This window comes from Cheilinus undulatus, linkage group 12, assembly GCF_018320785.1.
Source record: "Cheilinus undulatus linkage group 12, ASM1832078v1, whole genome shotgun sequence".
NCBI lineage: Eukaryota > Metazoa > Chordata > Actinopteri > Labriformes > Labridae > Cheilinus > Cheilinus undulatus.
In genome coordinates this window covers 33,775,509-33,798,252 of record NC_054876.1, presented here as the reverse complement: position 1 = coordinate 33,798,252, position 22,744 = coordinate 33,775,509, and the positions used below count along the sequence as shown (strand labels likewise).

At 39.0% G+C, this 22,744-nt stretch overlaps 3 protein-coding genes across 3 annotated transcripts in view; 2 read left to right on the top strand and 1 right to left on the bottom strand.

The window, feature by feature from the left end:
• nectin1a (nectin cell adhesion molecule 1a) overlaps positions 1 to 1,426 on the bottom strand; it is a 47,212-nt gene extending 45,786 nt beyond the window's left edge. Inside the window, exon 1 of the mRNA XM_041801522.1 lies at positions 1,042 to 1,426. Coding sequence (XP_041657456.1) covers positions 1,042 to 1,093 — 52 coding nt within the window. The 5' untranslated portion in view covers positions 1,094 to 1,426. The remainder of the gene's footprint in view (positions 1 to 1,041) is intronic.
• An 11,827-nt stretch (positions 1,427 to 13,253) lies between these two features.
• On the top strand, positions 13,254 to 17,470 carry bud13 (BUD13 homolog). The gene is made up of 10 exons (XM_041800595.1): positions 13,254 to 13,412; positions 13,577 to 13,664; positions 14,476 to 14,560; positions 14,645 to 14,929; positions 15,556 to 15,830; positions 15,939 to 16,047; positions 16,216 to 16,354; positions 16,444 to 16,625; positions 16,728 to 16,809; positions 17,049 to 17,470. Exons 1-10 carry the CDS (start codon positions 13,273 to 13,275, stop codon positions 17,140 to 17,142), a joined length of 1,479 nt encoding a protein of 492 aa, XP_041656529.1. The 5' UTR covers positions 13,254 to 13,272; the 3' UTR covers positions 17,143 to 17,470.
• A 1,311-nt stretch (positions 17,471 to 18,781) lies between these two features.
• On the top strand, positions 18,782 to 19,855 carry snrnp35 (small nuclear ribonucleoprotein 35 (U11/U12)). Its single transcript, XM_041801825.1, has one exon. The coding sequence runs from the start codon at positions 18,933 to 18,935 to the stop codon at positions 19,635 to 19,637; it is 705 nt and encodes a 234-aa protein (XP_041657759.1). The 5' UTR covers positions 18,782 to 18,932; the 3' UTR covers positions 19,638 to 19,855.
• Positions 19,856 to 22,744: the final 2,889 nt, after the last annotated feature.

Sequence of the window (22,744 nt, the reverse complement as noted above, 5' to 3'; positions counted from 1 at the left end):
TGGCAAAGGGGGCTTTATCACTTACTGAGGGGAAAAAAAGCAATCACAGCAGATGTCCCTGCGGCTCAACTCATCCATATGCTGCCACAATAGCCTTTGTCATTACGTAATGCATATAAGACGCCAGGGAATTGATGTGAAGATGGGGCAAGTTTAATGAGTCTGAGATGTCCAAGCGGAAGAGAATTAATAAACCCATACAGCCATGCCTTACATTGAAAATTACTTTGTAAAAAAGGGGAGTGTTTTAAGATTGTCACTACTTCAAAGAAGGCAGATTTTTTTCTCATGTGTCAAAGTAAATTTGCATCTTTTTCTAAGGTTGATGCTGCAACACAAAAAGCGAAGTGATTCCTAAGTTGACGGCACCTTTTTTTCCAGATTAAATCACACTTAAGTGAGTCTAAAACACACGAGATACAGCTAGGTGACATGCACCAAAAGTCACATCTTGATATTTTTAGGCTGAATGGTACATGATATGTATCTTGAAATTCTGTAAAGAAATTACAAAAACAAAGCCAGCTCGAGTCAAATCCACATGGGCTAAATGCCAAATTTCACACAGGCACACAGCCAGCTGCACAATGTCAACATGTTCATGACAAATGACATAAAATGGCCTACCAATTTGCGAGGAAAAAAAAGGCTGTTTAAATAATGTAAAATACATCAAATAATAATTCTACAATAAAACTAAGCATTTCAAATATATGTTTAGAGTTGGCAATAAGCTTATTACTGTTAGAGTTTTTACTGATAAATAACCTTTTTACCAAACATAAGGCCTAAAATCTATTATTCAGTTTCAAATACGCATCCCCATAAAGCACTGCTTATTCTCCTAAATGGCATTATTTTACCCTATAACTCGTTTAAAAATGTATCAATAAATCTTAAAAACTTTCCCAGCCCTATCATGAGATATGCTTTTTGCACGTTAACGGAACCTTATTCTCCCCTGTGATTTGCATATTTGACAGAGAAGCCAATCATCACGTTACTACGTATTTCCAAACAGGTGTTACAAAGCAGCCTTACCGGGAATTACACAAGTTGTCATCAGGAATATCCAAAATCCAGTGTTATCCATGCCCGAAACACGCGTGCCAGCTTCCCTCTGTGTGTAAAATCCCCGTTAGTGTGTACTTGTTTCTTCTGCCTCCTTCCTCCAGCTCACGGCAACAGGTTCAGCTGCAGCTCAGTCTGAGCTCGCTGCTCAGCTCTCCATGTATGCTGCTCACCAGCGCGCGCTGCTCTGACACACAGACAGCCTATCACCGTGAGAGAAAAGAAAAAAAAGAAAGATGGCTCAAACTTGTCCTCGGAGTTTGTGTCACTTTTTCTTTCTCTAATTCGGACCACCCCGTGTGTGGTGACCGAGATGCAGCCGTCTCTGTCCGGCCGAGGCTTGGCGGGGATAAAGCAGCTTAACGCGTGGGCAGATTATTTCCGAGATAGCCTTCCCCCTCAGTCCAGACCGACAGCTATCTGTCACTGCTGTTAGGGCTGAGCTGAGCAAAGCCAGCCGGCTGCTGGGCAAGTCAGAAAAAAGGCGCAGTCAAGCTGTTATAAATGAGCAGACTCGATAGACGTGAGTAAGATAGGGACAGGGACGTTCATAGACGAATTAGCGCCCAGTTTAAGAAGACCCCCCTAATGGAAGAAGAGAAAGTCTTCAGCTAATCAAATGTGCTGCATAAGTTTTTAATTGACTGCTATTCAACACATGTTGCAGACATTAAAAGTTTGATATTCATGAACCATTAAAATGTGTTTATTGATAGTGAGTTTTTATTTATTCATTTATTTTTAATTAGCTCTCTTAATTTAACTTTTGACTCTTCATGTTTTACATTTGCCTCGATTTTTACGCCATAGTTGATACAGATGGATATTTTACATTTTGTAATTTGTATCTTTGTTGTTTTAAACAAGTATCAGGTTATATGTTGAGTTAGGCTTGTGAATTTGAGGCTAGTCTCCTAAATTTACAAAAAGGGGGCAAACCCTCCTTTGTTGAGGCAGCTGGGTACAGTCTACAGCAGTGGTTCTCAGCTGGTGGGTTGGGATCCAAAAGTGGGTCACGAAGCCCTTTTCACTGGGTCCCGGATGTGTGCCTGGGAAAAAAATTGCGCCAAATTGTCTATGAGACTCTATAAGACATGCATGTTTTGTCCTATTCCATTGTTTTTGTTATACTTTTTGGACTGTCTGAGGCCCAAGCGCTACTGTTTTTATTAAATACATCTGATTGGGTTGCAACTCTCCTTGAGGAGTTGATAGTGGGTCCTGTGACTCAACCAGTAAGGACCACTGGTCTATAGAGCTCAACAGTGTAGTTCCAGAAGCAAAAACCCCACTGATTTACATATTAACAGAAGTATCTGCTTTAGTTGAGTATACAGCAATGGTCTATGCTCCTGTATAAGAAAAGTTTGAAAGACATCAACCTCGTTTTAAGAGAAACATAGTTTGTTTGCAATCCTGGCCAGAAATACTACAATACCCACAATCCTTAACTGTCACAGGACTGTCTCTGAATGGTGGGGTCTCCCGTTACCATGGAAATGTCTACCAAGCCCCCGAATGAAGGCTGTTGAAGCGACTATTGGTGAGGACAATACATACCATTGCAGTAGGTACTTTGACCTTTTCAACTCAGAATTTGGACTTTATATGTCCTATTTTTATCTTTTAGATTCCCAATTTAAAATTTTATGTCATATTTTTACCTTTTACACTCCCAATTTTGAATTTAAGTCATATTTTTAACTTTTTAAGTCATCATTTTGAATTCTAGCTCAAATTTGGACATTTTCAACCCCAAATTTTTGGCTTTTTAATCCAGTATTTGGACCAGTCAGACTCACAATTTAAAATTTTAAGTCATGTTTTGACTCTTAAACTCATGATTTCAAATTTGATCTCATATTTTGACCTTTCAAACTTATGATTTCAACTTTCTCATCACATATTTGCTCTTTAAAAACATTATTTTCCTGTTTTTAATATTGTGTTCTGATCTTTTGGACAAATACATTGGAATTTTATCTCAGATTTTAGCCTTTGATCTTATCATTTTTACTTTTTTGAATTTCCAAATGATTTATCATCAGTGCTGTTTTTATCATATTTTATTGACAGTTTATGGTTAAATGTTGACCCTGTTAGGCTCTCAGGTTAGACCTAAATCCAGAATCCGGCCCCTGCTGTGACTGAGTTTGACACCCCTGGTGTAATGGTAGCCAGGAATACTGATTAACCAGTGACTGGACCATCCAGACACAGGTGACTTTATACTAAAATCACTTGAGACGCATTCATTATATTGACCATGATTGATTTAGAAAACCATTAAAAGGGTAAAAACATCCAAGTGGGTGAAAACTTATTTTATAGGCACTGTATCAAGAGTGTGCTACAAAAGTGAACACGACCATCAGAGAGAACACTGATAAACTGTATAAGAATTTTTCACATGCCTGTTTCTCCTGCTGCATGGTAGGTCTCAGAGGTGGTTAACAACACACTGCAGAAACAGCTTTTAAAGATTTCCATGCAAAATATTCATTGTGCGTTTTAAATTATGAAGATATGAAGAACAATGAGATTATTTTATAAGAAAACACTGCATACATGTGTACCTGAGAAAATCAGCAAAAATCAGTGATAAACAATCTACTTTGTTTAATGAGAGCACCAACATCAACACAACCTAGAAATTCCTCACAGATCTTCGCCTGTATGTGTTAGTACAAATCAATAAGACTCAAACCCACTGCTATACAAGTGAGCAGACTGCATGCATGAATAATGGCTTCAGGAATGAGAAATTGTAAATTTTATGAATCATTGATAGGGGCCCACCTCATCTATTTACTACCAAATTTTATGCATATTTTTCTTCATGACACCTCCAGGGTTTACTGAATAATAAATAAATGAATGGAGAATAATTCAATGATTAGCAAACACTTGAGGATCTGTTGTGTAGTATGAGATTCTCTGGTATATGCTAATAATCCCCACAGCAAATACTGTATAGTGACATGATTTTATTATTTTACTTCCAGTGGTGCCATAACTGGTTGATAGATGAGATTCACGTCGGTCAAAGCCTGTGGGTGAAATAACACATCAATGAAGAATGCTCAAGGCCTAGCATGTATGTTGAGTGGTTGGGTGGTTTGAAAAGGAGGAAAGTCCATTAAAAATGCAACAACTGTAGGTTAGAAAATGGAGAATAGCAGAAAATACTGAGGCTGTTTGACAGAATTTGCTAAAGGGATGAAAGAGAAGAAGATGAAGTAGCATGCAACATGAGATTTGCTCTAATAAGCTAAACAGAGATATAGGTTTCAATCGTCTTCCATAAATCATTTCAAACATGCAGTTTGTTGATGTATGGAGCATGTGTAAATATATCTCTGTGAGAGCAAGGAAATCAGTGTTATTTTATAAAATCCACTCAAAACTTCATCTCAAAATCCATAATAGCACAAACCTAATAACAATGAGTTACTATCAGTCTCAGCTCATGTGGTCCAATTCTGACCCTGGTTTTGTTTACATGTTCTTCTTGTTTTTGCAGAATTTCTTAAGGCCGTATAGGTTTTGCAGTAGCATCATGGTGTTTGACAGTACTGCGAAGAGTATTTGCCCCTTCCAAATTTTAATTTTTTGCCTATTTGTGACACTTAAATGTCTCAGATTATCAAACAAATTTTAATTTCAAAGATAAACAGAATCAGTGCAAATGGATGATTTGATTTAGTAAGAGAAAAGCCATCTAACCTACCTGACTTAATGAAAAAGTAATTTCTAATAGCTGGTTGTGCTAACCTTGACAGCAACAACTGCAAGCAAGCATTTACAATAACTGGCAATTAGTATTCATATTGCTGCAGAGGAATTTTGGCCCACTCTTCTTTGCAGAATTGTATAAATTCAGCTACACTGAAAGATTTTTGAGCATGAATGGCCTGTTTAAGGCCATGCCACAGCATCTCAATCAGATTGAAAGTGCAGACTTTGACTAGGCCACTCTAAAACCTTCATTTTTGTGAACATTCAGAGTGGACTAACTGCAAGATCAAAGTATGCTTGAGCTGGAGGTCAGGATGTTCTGGTAGAAAGCAGAATTCATGGTTCAATCTGTTATGCTCAACCTGACTGCCACTCTGTAGATCTCCCCTCTTTTTAACTGTTACATCCTTTTAACTTGTTTTTTCACTGTTTGTTTTTATCTGTTTTGTACAGTGTCCTTGGGTGTTTTGAAAGGCACCAATAAATAAAATGTCTTATAATTATTATGGCAAGTGGTCCAGGTCCTGAAGCAGCAAAGCATCCCTAGACCATCACACTACCACTACTGTTGGTATGATGGTCTTTTAAGAAATGCTGTTAGTTTTACTCCAGATGCACACTTTCAAAAAAGTTCAACTTTTGTCCCGTCAGTCCACACACCATTTTTTAAGAAGTCTTGGGGATACTCAAGATGTTTTATTTTGAATCGTGAACACTGATCTTAATTGAGTCAAGTAAAACCTGCAGGTCTTCAGATGTTGTTCTGGTTTTTATGACCTCCTGTGTGAGCTGGTGATGAGCTATTTGAGTATTTTTGGAAGGCCAGACAATCCTAGGAAGGTTCACCATTGTTACAGGTTTTCCCCATTTGTGGATAATGGCTCCCACGGTAGTTCGCTGGAATCCCAAAGCCTTAGAAATGGCTTGTAATCCTTTCCAGACAGATAGATGTCAGTAACTTTGTTTCTCATCTATTCTTGAATGTCTTTAGATGGTGCCATGACATGCTGCTTTTTGAGATCTTTAAGTCTACTTCACTTTGTCAGACAGGGTCTAGTGAAATTGATCTCTGTGGTTAATCACAGTTAATTCATGATTTAACAAGTGGGAGCAAATACTTTTCCACATGGGGTCAGGTAGGTTTGGGTGGCTTTTTTCTTTTAATAAGTAAAATTCTAATTTAAAAACTGCATTTTGCATTTATTTGGTTAATTGTTGTCAAATATTTAAATATGTTTGATGATCTGAAACATTTAAGTGTAACAAATATGCAGGAAGAAGGAAAGTGCTTTTTCGTGGCACTGTGTCTCTTCCTCATGTTGTTTTCTATGCAGATCTTATGAAATAAAGGAAAAGTGTGATAAACTTCTTGCGGGTGTTTTGATCAGGAGGTGCAGCTGAACTAATATGTGAGGATTTTTTCGACGTTTCCTGATTCTGCTGAAACAGATAAATGTATGTTGTACTTGAGTCTTCTTAAGTGTATCACATACCAGAAGCTTGCATGTGCAGAGCCTGGGTCTGTTGAAGATGGTGATGCTGTTTGAGCTGTGATGGCCATGTGGTAGAAAAGGTAAAAAATGTCTCCATGTGTGCATGGGGGGGTCTGGTTCAGGGACTGGAGTTGTTGTGGGACTGACTGAATGAAGCGTAGACACAGGGGGGGATCCCAGTTGATAACCTGGCAAAGAGCTGGCTTCCTGCTGCTGTCAGTGTGCATGATTGACTCGAGGTGGTGTGGTGCTTGAGGGTCTTTTTTGGTCACAGCAGCTCATATAATGTGCTCCAGCAATTGCATGCTTCACCCAGCAGATATTGAAGCTTCCTTTCACTGTTCATCCTGATGAATTCTTTTTGTTTGTTGGTGGAAAGTAGAAAGAACATGCCGATGTTCTTGTATAAAGAACAGGTGGTAGAAAGTCCAGCTCTTTTTTCTCCTCCAGTTGGCTGCAGCAGGTGCACTGTCTTTTGTTAGGGATCCAGCTTTGTTTGTGGTGTCTTCCCTCAATGGTATGGTTGTGCTAGATGAGTCTGTACATGGTCAAACATTTCATATTCCCTATTAAACAAAAAACAGCATTCCAGTTTGCTCTGCTTTCTTTATGGTCAATTCTTGCATAAGTAAAATATTTGGGGGTTTTTCGTCGCTGAAATGGTTTAAGCTGTTTTTTTTTTAGTCTGAGGGCTCTGCAGGTGAACAGAGTCTCTCTAGCAGCTGCCATGAATTCTTTGAATTATTTATAAGCTTACCTGCATCTTTCACTATAAAGTCAGATTTATTGCTGACAAATAATTTGTTGTAATGTTTTTTGGGTAAAAATGCCCAGTTACAAAACCATTTCGGTCTTGTAAATGACCCAGTATTCTGTTGCAAATGCGATTTTTATTTCTAAGATGATTTCTGTGATCATTTTGTTCATAACAATTTTTTTTTTAAGTTAAAGACAGGAGGTAAAGTAAAAGTAAAAAGATCATATCAAAACATAATATTAACAGCCATTTTTCAAGTGAAGCACACTGCTGTTTGGGGAACGAGGTTTGTATTCAAATTCTTTTACTTGTTTTAAAGTTTAATTTAAAGGCTAGTTTGGGGTTTTGTTTAAATTTGCATGGGTCTGGGTTGGCTTCAGAAGGGTCCCGATGCTAAACTGGATTTGCTGCCCAGAACCTTTCACCAATGGAAAACATTTGGAGCATCATAATGGGGAGAAAAAAATCTAGCAATGATGACCCAGAGCAGTTGAGCAGCTTGAATCTTACATGAGACAAGAATGGGACAAAATTCCTCTCCCAAAACTCAGCCACTGGTCTCCTTACTCATCAGATGTTTACAGACTGTTGATAAAAGAAGGGGATGCTGTAAAATGGTAAACTTGGCCCTGTCTCGTATGTGTTCGTGTTATTAAATCTTAAATGAGGTACTATTTTTCATGAAAAATTAAAATTTCCTATTTTCAACATCTGATATGTTATTTGTGTTTTACTGTGAATAAAATACAGCTTTATGAGTTTTGCAATACATTGCCCTCTGTTTTTATTTTGATGTTACAAAGCGCTCCAACTTTTTTGGAATTGGGCTTATGACATACACAGTACTGAAAATAATGTCTTTGCAACACTTATAAGATCTAAATTGATATAATGTCATTAGCTTTTTTTTGCCTTTCGATCACAGAAAGTTTAAGGACATACCTTTCAAAATAAGAGCATGAAACATCAGTTTGAGATCCAGAACATCTTATGTTAACAGACTGCTTACAGAACTATTTGATATAAATGTGACTTAACTGTCATGCTGTATTCTTTATGTCCTAAAAGGTCCTTGCAAAATCAGCAACCACAAGAAAAACCATGGTCCAGTACTGGCACCTGGTGGTAGAAGCTGTGACCTGCATCAATAGTCTGTGTAAAATTCCTTTAAGTGGCCTTTAGATGGAGACATTGAGCACCTGTATATGGCTGAGCTGTAAGATGACAGTGCTAGAAATTTCTAGTGGGTCAAAAATTCACCTTGTAGAGACAGAATGTCACAACTATGATGTATCTCTCAGTTGCCTTTGTTAAATATATTCCCTTTACAATGATTTAAGGCGGTCTATCTTTTCAACACAAGAAGCACACATCTTTTACAGGACATGTTACATGAATCACTGAGCTCTGTGGAAGTCATTTATAATGTATGGGACACAGATGTGAAAGTAGTACTCAGACTACACACAGAGAGGGTCAATTAAGGCAGCAGACAAAGGCGAGGAGAGAATCAGAGAGAAAAACGAGAAGGTCACAACAAGCTGATGCTTAAAACAATGATGCTGACCGAGTTTCAGCACTGCCTCCCTGCACGTCCTGTGCCCTCCATCAGGCACTGCAGAGGACGCCAACAAATCAGCACCCTGCTCTCCATCCTTATCCCTCCCACCATCTCTCCACCTCTCTGTGTAGCTCCCACCTTGTCTCAGAAGTGAGATGCTCTGCAGTGCTGCTGCACGCTCAACTGTTTACCACCCGGCCAGCCAGACTAGACAGGACAGGAGCACGCAGGCAGGAGCTGCTGCATCATCCAGCACTGAGAGAAGGTAAGACTGCTGCAGGATGTTAAAGCTGCAGCTCGGATGGAGGGTTGCGGCTTTGGGGACCCATCAGGAGGAAATGGACTGTGCTAGAACATGCAGGGAGAAGATTAACATAAATGGTATTTAATTTGAAGTTTAGGATAATGGCGTATAGTGTAAACTGGTGACTAAGCATGAAAAACATGGAGAAGCAATGCAGGGAGAAGAGAGAGTAGGGAAAACATCTGTGTCATCTTTCACTGACATTATGTCAAGTCATTCGATTCGGCCACAGGTGGCAGAGCAACTGAACCATGTTCACTCAAACCTGACCTCAAACTTAGGAAAAAGAATGATTTTATTTGGGGGATGTAATGACACATTGCAACACAATTTATAATGGATATAAATATGGGAAATTTAAATGTATTTGACAAAACAAGAGTTGCATTTCCCCTTTTTACAATCTGTTTTTAAATTCAATTTCAAAATAAAGTTTCAAAAAGGTCTTTAAGGTGTTATCAGTGCCCCTTTTTGTGAAAAATAACCAATTCAACCTCAAAATTAAGAATAATTACTTATAAAGAGAAACGAAGACAAATTAGAGGTTGGATTAAGTCAGAGAACTGAAATAAAAGAGTCATATCTACTGATTAACTGCTTTTAATGTAAATTTATGTCAGCAGGTTTTGAGTGTATCATAACATACCTATTGATTTTAGTATCTTTTCTTCATTTCTTGTCTCTGTTGTACATTAAGAGTTGATCTGACCTAAAATGACCTTTCATACACCTTGAAAGTGTGACTCAGAAGCACGTACATAGATGGATCATGGCTCAGGATCACTGCTTCATTAAGGACTCTTTATTTTCACCAAGGGCGTCAGCAGCATTTTGAATGTGGGGCGTACATATTCTGGCAGGGGGTCTGGGGGTCCTCCCCCAGAAAATTTTGAAAGAAGTAGATGCAAATTCCCACATTCTGGGGCATTTTATCATGTTTTTGGATTGAAAATGATCTCCCACTTTCATTGTTTTTTCTTGGAAGCCAACATGGTCTGCAATTACTGACAATTACTGAGGCACAGGGCATTAGAAGGTTTTGAAAACACTAAACTTTCCAATAAGCCATGTGACATTTTCCTTATCTACCTGTCACCTTTCAGCACTCACCACAGCAGCAGAGCTGTCTCCACTGCCCCTGCCTCTGACTCACTCTCACTCTCAACCACCTATATCAGGAGACATGGAGATGCACTGAACATTCTTTCATAATGATAACTGAAATAAGCTTAATGTAGATTGTTCATATGAAGATTTCTGTGATGTAGCTAAGTCATGTTATCAGCATATCAGTTACTTCAAATTGTATTTTTAGTTGTTTTTAATACTATTTTTCATAAGTTTATTTTTCTTAACTTTGGTTTAGTTCTGAAACTTAGTCCATTTAAGAGCCTACAACAAATCACAGTGAGACATGAACGTTTTTAAACTTTTGACCCATAATATGTTTTTTCTTTGGTTCTAAAAGAACCAAAAAGAGACAATAGAAAAACTGTCAAAGCGCGTTCACAGTGCAGTTAACATGCAGTCTGGACATAGAGGGGTGAACATCTGCTCTGAGTACAGCTTAGGGGGACTGCTGAAGACGGGGCATCCAGTGTGAGTGCTTTGAGACAGGGAGGGGCTCGTCTGTAGAACAGTCAAAGAAAGTATTTCAGCAAAAGATGGACATTTTGACATTTGCTGTCGCTGTCATTGATCCAACTCTCAGTGTCAATATGCCTGTGTGAAAGGGCTGTTTGTGTCGGAAACCAGGAAAATGCGGAGTGGATTTCTATTGATATGGTTATTCCCCCTAATGAAAAAATGCAACGGTTTTGAATGTGAAGCAATGTAAAGAACGCTGGAGTAGACCGGTCATGATGGCAAATGTGGGGGGGTCCTAATGACTTTTTTTTCAGGATGAGGGGGACGTGACCCCCCCCCCCCCGATTGTATTGTGGCGACGCCCATGACTTTCACACATTTTTGTAATTTTCCTCTCTCACATTTCCTCCTCAGTTGGATGGGCGCTTTTCCATCATGCTCAAGTCTCTGTTTGTGTACGGAGTGCTGGCAGGTAAGAATTCCTTCATTTCTACGTAACATTTCAAATATCTTCTCCCATGCACCCCTGACACTTCCCTCTGTTTTCAGCTGTAGTGTTGCTGATCCCAGCGCAGTGCGAGCTGATCTCTGTGTGTGTTGAAGATGACAACGACCTGAGAGTAGAGTGCCGAGTCACTCCCAAGGAAAACAAGTACGACAGCTACGAGTTCTCCTGGTCACACGGAACCAGAGAGTCTCTCATTAGCACCAATGTGTCCGGGTCGTCAGCAGAGAAGGAGTTTGAAGGCAGCTACGTGGAGGAGCTCAAGCCTCACGGTTTCAAAATGACCCTGCCTGGCTTCACAGACAAACTCCCACACAACACCACCTACATTTGCAAAATATCTGGGGTCGCTGCAAGGGTCAGTTTGGAGAAAGGTAGGTGCATCATCCTGGAGAGAAAAAAAGTGAGTGGGAGAAAAATTCAAGAGGGCTGTCTCCTTTATTCTCATGCCACTTTTCTTCCTCTGCAGAGCAACTTGCCCCGTGTTCAGCCGTGAGCCTGTTTCTGAAGAGCTCCTGCTCCTGGATCGTCTGCCTGCTGCTTTTCTTCTATCAAACTCAAATCTAAAAACTTCACGCACAAAAAAAAAAAAAAACACACAGGCTTGCACATCTAACCACATCGACGCCTCTATCAGAAGCCACAGACACCCCCTCAGCACACCTACATGTTAAGAAAAAGGCTGTCAAAAGCTTGCAATTGTCTCTCTGCTTCCTATTTTTCTCCAAAGGGCACTGAAATTATGTCAGCTTTTTTCTTGACTTCAATGATAAAAAATGAAAGACAGCTGATTCTGATTTTGAAGTAAAAAAGATCTGTTTGTAGTACATGTGCTTTTTGTTGCAGAGGAACACACATCTGCTGTCTTTGTATTTGAATACAGTAAGTCTCCTGCACTGTACATAATACTCTGTGAAATGAAGCATTTGTTTTCAATAAAGATGCTGTTAGAATCAGACATGGGCCTAGTATGAATTTATTTAAGATTAATCAGTTCAAGTAGACTGATCTCTATAAAATAACCTGCATCACTTAAAATATGTGAAATAATACTGCGTGATAAAGATTTAAACCTTATTCATTTGTGTGGCCAAAAAAAGAAACCAGCTGTTTGTAGTCTGTGGGCTTATTGGATTGTTATATGAATACCTGCTGTGAGTCAGCATTTTGGCAAGTGGTTGGTAAGACGATGATGATATAGGAGAGTGGGAAAGGTGATGCAATGCCGCCCAGGCATAGAGGTAAAAGCTACAAATGGACAGCTTAAAGTCACCATTGTGCTCTCTTCAGAACCTGGATTAAACTGGAACATTTTGGCTGCATTTGAAAAAGACTGTTAGGAAACTAATGTTTTAATTCTGCCAGTCCTTCGCCATGCATATATGTGAGTTTATTTGTATGTTATTACATTTTCTTTTCACTATCTTAATGCTTTCTTCTCCTACAGAGACATGCTGACGTTACTCTAACCAGATTATATTTGAAAACATCAAACAGAGGCTCTAGAATTACCCTCATATTTTTCTTCTGTTGTACCAATCGTGTGACAATAGCTTCATTGGACCTCTAAAAAACCAAAAGTGTTCAATATGTTAAAAAAGGATTGACATAGAGCAGTGTAACACAAACTGGAGTGTTGGTATCTCAGGGTTTGACATTTAAAGTTGATATTTACTCTCAAAATGTCATTTTAACTCTTTTCTGAGTGAAATTGTCTTCCGTGTTTGGTGAAGTTATTTAACCACCAGTGTTAGTTCAGCTCTGTAAAGAGTAAATTGATCTAAGCTCTGCCCACTGGGATTTCAACATTTCAAGTCTGGGCAGATGTTTGACCATAGTTCACCCATCATGCCCTTGGGCAGAGTGTTATTTGTGTTAGTTCTGTTTAAAGGAACCCTGCATTATCAGACAAGTTATCTTGTTGGATAGATATTTGTATCTCTCAAATGTATGTTGAACTAAAAAACTCACTAAATATCCCAGATATCTGAATTTTCCTTTAGGCACCCTTTGGATATGACTAGCAATGAATTGTTTCTGAAGTCAAAACGTCCCTTTTTAACGTTTTCTGTGGGGATTGTTTTTAAATGCGAGACTTAAAGAGCCCGCCATGGCTCGCTTTGAGTATCACTGAAGTCAGATTATTAATATCTTCATTAGAATATACTGCAACCACCGATTTGAACTGGTATTTGATGATGCTTGCGAAATGGGCTTTCCTGTCCAGTGGCGCTTTCCGTAGTTTTCGAAAACAACATGGCAGCTTCAGTTGGAAGCAAAAAGGGACCTGAACTATCAAAGGCAGAGTACCTTAAACGTTACTTATCCGCCGGTGAGGATGAGAAAAAGTCGAAGGGGAAGCTTAAAAAGAAACGACGTAAAGTTCCTGAAAAAGGGTGAGTGGACGAGAAAATGTCATTCGCGGTGTTCCTGGAGTGTGCGTTTGTTAGCCGTTTAGCTAGCTGAAGTTAGTGTAACCGTCTAGCGCCAATCTCCGATTTATCGTCAAGTTTTTGTGCATGCAAAGTTATTTAACTCACCTCGACCTCTCTTAATAAAGGCTGAAAATAGTAGACGATGACATTGACTGGAAACAAATGGTTCAACAAGACGAAGAAGGAGAAGAGGAGGACGACGAGGCTCCTGTGGTAAGAATTTCCCTTGGCTAACGAGAAGCTAGCTGGTGTTATGGTTAGATTGGTGACCCTGTTTACTTGTGACTCTTACGCTCGGCCAACGGCGTCTGGAGCTGTCGTAGTCACAACAGCTACATGTATTCAAAAGAAGAGAAGTCATCGTGTATACCTGCTTGTTTGAATTTTTTAGATTAATATTTTAGAATCAGATTGTGCTCTTCAAATATATCTGGTGAATAAAAGAAGCTTTTGGTCCCTTTCCGTTTCCAGTATCCTGCTATTACCACGACAACCACAGATATTTGACTGAAAGTCACCAGTTAACATGGTAACCTCTTTAACCGATACGCGAGTTAGCATGTGTCCATTCATTTAGAACTTTCAATGACTACCCCGATTTCTCCTTTCACACCTTGAAACACACGCGTTTAGCATCATACTCCAAGTCTAATGCATTCATTGCTGTAATTTTCTTCAGCGATTTTTAGACATTTTATCGAAAATATTTTAAATGTATTCCAATTTGGTGTCATTCTTGGCCAGAAATGTTGAAGATGATGAATGTGTTAGAAAATAAGTAAACCATAACTGTTAAAATGTAGTTTTTGTGTGAATGTGTTTTATTTAAAAATTTAAAAGCTCATTTGTCATTAGAAAATATCCAGACCCCCATTGTTGCTCTGTGGAAGTACTGACTTCATTGTTTTTTACGGTTATTTTTAGTCATCTGATGATACAGTGGAGAAAAAGTAAAAACAAAATTATGTGATGGGTGTCTTGGATTTTTCAATATTCTCCTGAAACACCATTTTTGTTTGTTCAGATTGCTGAGGTAATTGACGAGAGACCAGACGAAATAAAACAGTTGGAAGCCTTCAGAACAAGCAATAGATGGAAAGTGATTGGAGGTAACTGGCGATTGTGAACAAATTACTTTGAATATGTGGTTAATCAGCAAACTCGAGAATTGACCCTGACTCCTCTATTTAAAGCTGATGAAAATGAGGATGAAGAAGAAGAGACAGGAGGGCCACAGCATCCAGAGGCTGAGTCATCAAGCAGGAGACGTCATGATTCACCAGATGTCTCACCAAAGGGACAAAGGCATGATTCTCCTCTCAGAAAGACCCGCCATGACTCTCCTGATATTTCTCCTCCAAGACGAAGTCGCCATGACTCTCCTGATATTTCTCCCCCAAGGAGAAGTCGACATGACTCTCCTGACCTGTCACCTCCGAGGCAACAGTCAGGGAAATCAGGGAAGGTGCAAAGTAAAGGTGAGAGATGAGTAGTAGTTTTGAGGCTAACCCTAGGCTCTTTCTGTATTGAGGAAACTGAAATTACAATTTTAAAAGCATCAAAACATTCAACATCAATTAATTGGTGTTATATAGCATATCAACTCACATGTTTAAAGAACATTTGAGGGAATGTTTTTAATTTGTCCATGTACAGCACTTTGAGTTACATGTCATGTATGAAAAGCGCTTTATAAATAAAGTTTGATTGATTGATTGATTGAAGTGTGTTTTTAAAATATCTAAGTTGTGTGGTTGATGTGTAGGGCATGATATTGTAAGATGATAGAGAGCTGAACTTAAAGTATTATTTAAATGAATTTTTATCTGTTTATATTTCCATGTTTTTTATGAGGTGAGAGAGGACTTTAACCAAGTTTGGAGTTAATTTAGACAGCATGATTTTATAACAATGGTATAAAATCGGTTCTATTGATAAATGTCACAAATAGCACCAACCAACCAGAATCTGTCAGATTATTGGTAAAGTCTGTGGACATAATCTGGAATACCAACTGGCTTAGGGACTCCTTCTTTGAGAGGAAAGTACATATGGCATTAATAATTTAAACAGTTCACTAACAAATTGGTTATTACTTTTTCAGATTTGTCCCCAGCCAGAAGAAAACGTTCCCCAGATCCTCATCGGCCACAGCTGTCAAAGAAAGCTCAGAAAAGGCATGATTCAGACTCCGACCAGTCACCTCCAAGGAAAAGGCCCCTAAAGGGAGAAGCTTCAGACTCTGACCAGTCTCCTCCAAGGAGGGCAACAAAAACAAGAGGCTCTGATTCTGATCAGTCCCCTCCCAGGAGGCGGCCGCAGAGTGGAAAGGACTCAGATGGAGATCTGTCACCTCCTCATCGGCCCGGCCAGTCACAGGTGAGCAGAGTGTTTTGGGAAAAAGTATCATGAAAAGAAACTTCTCTGTAAAGCCTTTTTATGTAAGCAGTTTGAAATCCCTGACATGCATGCTGTCTCACTGTTCAGGGTACCAGGATGCTTTCAGGTGGGAAGGCAGGTCTAGTATCTGGAGATGTTTTAAGAAAAGAGCAGGAGGAGAACCGACGCAAAGAAAGACACAACCAGCCACTGGAAGGTAAGCCCAGCCTTTCAGTTTCAAGATATATGAAGCTTAGCGCAAATAACTGCTCAGCACAAGCTTACTGTATCATAGATATCTTGGTCATAGTTGTGATTAGTTTCTCTGAATTTGAATAATTCAGTTGATTCAGATCATTTGTGCCTATTTTCCTGTTATGACTAGATGAATCTAGAAATGCCCAGACGGTGTTCCGAGACAAGAGCGGTAAAAGGAGAGATTTAGATTCAGAGAGGGAAGAACAGAAGAGAAAAGCGGGTGAAAAAGCTGCAAAGGATGAGAAATATGCTCAGTGGGGACGAGGGTAAGTCTGCCTTTGTATGTTCCCACAATAGAGAAGGTCACATTAAATGCTAAATGATGTCCATGAGTGAAGTCAATGTATGCTTATAGGCTGGCCCAGAGCCAGATGCAACAGCAGAAACTTGAGGATGCACTACATGAAGCTCAGAAGCCACTGGCACGTCACTGCGATGACGAGGATCTCGATCGCATGTTGAGAGAGCAGGAAAGAGAGGGAGATCCCATGGCTGCAATGCTGAGACGGAAGAAAGACCGCAATCCAAAAGCTCAAGGTTTGAAGGCATATTCATGTACTGATTGTTTAATGACAGAAGAAAGTATTTTTCACCACTTAATATTTGTAGTTTGGGCTCATTTTGTTGTTGTTTTTGCAGCGAAACCTCGGTATAAAGGCCCAGCACCACCTCCAAATCGCTTCAATATTTTACCAGGCTATCGCTGGGATGGAGTTGACAGGTAAAGATTTTAGCATTTGCAGTATCAGGGATGACCTCGTATGTCCTCTTTTGTCCTGCTTTAATACATTTATGGTTCATAGAATTTTGAAGTTGCATGAATATGATTACAGTCATAACTTTTGCTTCTTTATGACATTAAACCGAACAATATTTTATTGAAGGTTTGTTCTGGTGCATCAAATGAACGATGAAGTTGAGGATTGCAAAAGTAATATTTTGTTTGTGTCTTTTTCTCAGGTCAAATGGTTTTGAACAGAAACGCTATACTCGGATAGCAGATAAAAAAGCAGTCCAGGAGGCAGCCTATAAGTGGAGTGTGGAGGACATGTAATTGCAAAGAGAAACCTATGGATCAATAGTGAAGATGAAGTGCAGAACATTCCATGTCAATGGAGTATCAGCTCCTTGTAGTTGTCTGCTCAACTGAAATTACTCTTTGATAGAGTCTAGATGAACAAAGACTTAAACTTTCAGAGCTGTTTGATACTGTACAGTGGACTTCAGATTTAACTGGTAAACCTCATCATTGTACATACCAGTGAAGTGTTATCTGTTGACATCTTCAGTGACTGTGTCTGTATGATTGTGAAATAACTGTTTCAGTTTTGAGTCAGAATGTGTTTTTCACATTTTTTATTAAATATTTTTGTGTAACCCTGTGTCACAAGAGTTAGCCTCCTGCTTTAAGATGTAAAGGTGCTACTCAAAAAATGTGGATACCATGAAAAGGTTCTTTTTTTTCCTGTGATTTAATTCAAGAAGAGAAATGTCCATATATTCTATGTACATGTCATGCAAGGTGAAATATTTCCAGACTTGTTTTAATGTTGATGATTATAGCCTATAGCTCACATAATTAAAAAAAAGTATCTCAACATATGAGAATATCACAAAACATCAGTCCAAAATAAATGTTGACCATCTGGAAATATATGCTCATTAATGCACTCAGTGATTGGTTGAAGCTCCTTTTGCATAAATTACTGCATCCATGTGATGTGGCATGGAGCCAATTATGCAACAGATGACATGGCACCCCAAACCATTACTGACTGTGGATTTTCACACTGGATTTCAAGCATCTGGGATTCTGTGCCTCTGATCTTCCTCCAGACTCTAGGGCATGATTTCTTAACGAAATTCAGAATTTACTTTCATCTGAAAAAGGGACTTTGGACCACCAAGCAACTGCCCAGTTCTTTTTAGCTTTTCAGGTGGGAAGCTGATGATGTCTGTGGTTCAGGGTTGGCTTGACACTAGGAGCACAACATTTGTAGTCCATTACATGGACCAGTCTGTGTGTGGTGGTTCCCGATACACTGACCCAAGCCTCAGCCCATTCTTTGTGAAGTTCCCTGAAGTTCTTGAATCTGCTTTGTTTGATTTGTTACATCCACTGAGAGCTGCCTGCCCTCCTACCAATGACTGTAAGTGACTTACAGTCCTTGTGAAGAGAGTCAGTGAATGTCTGCTGGACATTATTTAGGTCAGCAGTCTTCCCTGTGATTATGGTTGTGTATACTGAACCAGAGTAAGCAAATAAAGGCTCAGGAAACTTTAGCTGATTGGACTTTTCCACAGTATTCTAATATTTTAAAATAGTGGGTTTTTTAGTTTTATGAGTGATATACTGCAATTATCAAGACTAAAATGAAAACGTCTTAAAATAGTTCACTTTGAATGAGATTGATCTAAATTTAATGGAAGTTTGACTTGTTGAAAAAAATAATGGGAAAACATTTTTTCAGGATATTACATTTTTTAGATGCACCTGTATGTATTTTTAAAACTGGGAATAATTTAGGATTGTTTAATTGCATTGCGTAGATGTATTTTTTTTTATTATTTTAGGTTTACTTCTTTTTTATTTTAGGTTTACTTCTTTAACCTCGTGGACATTGTAATCGAGCATGTAGGAACTTTTAAAACGACAGCGTGTGTCTGGACGGAATGTTTTACTCGATGGACGCTCGACAGGCAGGCTGTTGTTTTGAATGAGCAGAACATTTTCAACTATGTAACATGGCTTTGTAGCTAACTGTCGACTCTTGTAGTGAACTTTACCTCTACTTGGGGGGATTTATCGAACAAAAAGACTGTTTTATTTTACGGTAGGGTAGAATGGTTGACTGGAGTCCGATAGCGAAGGTGTACGACCCGCTGAAAGCAGGCAGCATCGACAGCACGGACGTGGAGCCTCATGACCGGGCGGTGTGGAGGGCTATGGGAGCCCGCTACAAACCCAACAAAGGTGTTGTTGGAGACCCGCTGCTCACCCTGTTTGTGGCCCGTCTGAATCCGCAGACAACAGAGGACAAACTGCACCAGGTTTTCTCTAAATACGGAGACATTCAGCGGCTGAGGCTGGTCCGGGACATCGTGACAGGCTTCTCCAAAGGGTACGCCTTCATCGAGTACAAGGAGGAGCGCTCCATCGTCCGGGCCCGCAGGGATGCTAACAAACTAGTGGTGGACCAGCATGAAGTTTTCGTGGATTTTGAACAGGAGAGGACCCTGAAAGGATGGGTCCCTCGTAGGCTCGGCGGCGGGCAGGGAGGGAAGAAAGAGTCCGGACAGCTGCGGTTCGGCGGCAGGGACAGACCTTTCCGCAGACCCATTAACCTCGGGGTTGGTGTGGTGCAGGAGAGGGGAGGTGGAGGGAGGGAGTGGGACAGGCAAGGAGGGAGAGACAGGGAGGATCACCGGGACCGACACAGAGAGGGGGAGTGGGGCAGCAGCAGAGAGTGGAGAGAAGACCGGGACAGAGGCAGAGAGAGGGAGGAGAGACGACACAGAGACCGGAGCAGACACCGGGAGAGGAGATGACACCATGGAACTGGACTGCTGTTGGAATAAGTCTTTAAAATATGCAGTCCTTATTACGGATACCTGCCTGTATCAGACAGGGGACTGACTAGGGGTAGACTGATTATTGGCCTGATCGATTATAGATGGTGATATTTGTTATTAAGTCGACTATCATATCAACATCTTATTATACTGATGATTGATCAAATGTATCAATTAAAAGATTTTCTATTCCACTGCAAGGTGTCTCTTCCCACTGGCTTTGTTTCACTCTTCAGTCTCACCCACTGTCCTCTCTGCAACACTATCTGACTGGTTAAAGGTCACACAACTACCATCCAATCAACACTGAGACCTGGGTGCCACTGACACAGGGAGTGTTTGGCATATCTTCCTGTTTCCTGCTATAGTGTTGATCTTTTCTGTTTCTCATGTTTACAGAGCTAGTGCTAAATTATTTATTTTCCTTATTTTTTAACATGCAGTTTTATTTGATCACATTGGGTACATTTTGTTGGTAATTACAGCTGCATATAGATTCAAAATATCTGTCATTGGTCTCATGAACTACTAATAATCGGTATCAGCCCTAAAAAAAACCTATACTGCTCAACCCATAGATCCGACTGTGCAAAGAATATGCTTTTCAATTACATTGCCTTCTTGATGTATCATGGTAACAATGCTTAAGGTTGGGGATGCAGGATATTGGAATTTTGCCAGTATTTGATAGGCAAATATTTCCAAACTTAATTTAGCCAATACCAATATATGCACACATTTTTTATGTTGTGAAGAACTCCAAGTGTCTCTTGTGCAAAGAGAGGCTGAGGAAGTAGACAGTCTATTTGTTTCATCTTTAGGGCTTCTTTCAAAATGTTCAGGGCTCAGTGTGTGACACCCCAGGTACATTTTACTGATATTGAAGGCCAGTATACTGTTTATACTGCTGCTGTATGCACGTGATCTTTGGGCTGTTCATATCAGTAGAAATGTTCATTTCTGCCCATACCAATGTAAGTTTTTAAGCTAATATCTGCGACACCAAATTCATGCAGATAATATGCATACAAGAAGTTGTTATACACCTTAAAGGTGCAGTGTGTAATATTTAGTTGCATTTAAGATAGCAAACTTGATTAAAAAAACAAAACAAAACATAATATTTTAAAGTTGGTCTATGTAAATTCATGTTTTCTCCTAAATATATGTAATTCTTTTTTATTAACTTAGAACAGGCCTTTTAGTCATACAGCAGGAGGGTCTTCTCCATGGACACCACCATCTTGAATTTGCATCTTATAAGTTTCTGCAGTACCACAGAACAGACCAAATAACAGATATGCAATTTCTCTTAATACCATTGATTGCTACAGTTACCACAACAAGTAAGCAGCACAGTCTAGAATCTGACTGTAGGATGTGGCTATATTCCCAGTTTTACACACTGCACCTTTAAGCAGGATACCTACTGTAGGTGTACAATGACAAGTTTCTACTGGAGAATTTGACCTACCACATGCCTTTGCTGTCTGAATAGCAGTGTTAATTTTGGCAGCTATTTTTAATTTTAGTTTTAGTCTTTAAATGAAATGTATTTTAGCTTTAGTCATTTCTTTCCTTATTAGTTTTAGTCTAATTTTTGTTGACAAAAACTCAAAAACATTTTAGTCTAGTTTTTGTCCATAAAAAGTCCTCACATTCTAGTATTACTTTTAGTCCAAGCATTTATTTTCTTGCCTAAATCTGGTACCAAATCATGGTAGTGTGTTCTCTGTACTCTGCTAAACCTTGGGTCTCTGCTTTTTACAGCTGAGAGACAGAATAGATAAAGATGCATTGTTTTTAGACAGATTTAACCACAGTGGAGAAATATCACAGATTTTGAATGTCTGATGAAAACTACATTACATTTTAGTCTAGTTTTAGTCATCTCGATGAAACTAAACTTAAGTTTTGTCAGTTTTAGTCATCACAGCTCTATTTATGTTTGTTTTAGTCTAGTTTTTGTCATGGAAAAAAAGGCTGTTGACAAATAGTTTTAGCTGACGAAATTAACACAGTAAAAAAACAATACCCATATTTTCTATAAATTCAATGTTATTTAAATGCTAAACTTTATGAGGGGATCTTGAGATTGTCAGTCAAGCAAAGCATTTTGAGAAGTAAACAGAACCATAATTCACACATTTTTATTTTAAATTTGAGAATCTAACTGCTGATGGTTATAAGAGTTAAAACACTTAAGTGTGGAATTTTAACAAATGTTCATTATGATAGCAAAAAGAGCATTCACGCTAAATACGGTTCAAAGTCTGATTATGTTGCAGTAAATGTGAGAAATGATTTTATGTTGATTAGTAATGCTTCCTGCCCAGTATGTGTACTTCTACTTCTTGGATGTCCGTCTGTATATGATGGCTGTTATTTCCTCATGATGCAATCTGATCAAGCTTGAACTTTCTATCTGTTGTCTTTCACTTGGGAACATACATCGACTGGCAACATTTTGGTTTCAGACCTTCATCAGGCAAGCTGGTCCTGTCCTAAAATGTAGCCATTTAAGGCGATTCATTAATTCTGGTATCAGGAAAAACATACTGCAAACACAGGCAGTAGATAACAGAAATAATATATTCAAACTGTTAGTTAGATTTAATGTTCGCTCATTCATTTTTGATTGTTGATCATTTAATATTGTCATCTTAATGTTGAACAAATTTATCCCATATTTGATGTTTTTCTCATATTGTGGAAGCCTATTTGTCACACATTTGTGCAACTTTCACTGCAGAAGTTTGGAAAGAAAAACTAAACCAACCTTTTTCTTATTCTAAAAGTTTAAAAAATCCTCTTGCAATAACAGGTTGCAAGAAAAGAGGCAAATAACTGGATTTTTTTCAGCTATTGCTCAAACGCTAGTGAGCTTGCTTTGTTACTAATCTGAGAAGCACACATAGTAGCTTCAAGCACATTCAGTGATCAAGTTTTATCATGGAAACTTCAACCCCATTAGCTCCTGTTGAAGCTTCTTATCCCGCAATCTAACAAATAAGAGAAGCATTAATTTCCAGTGGTTCTTAAGAAGTCCATCTCAAAGTAGTTTGGATGAAAAGTTTACAGTC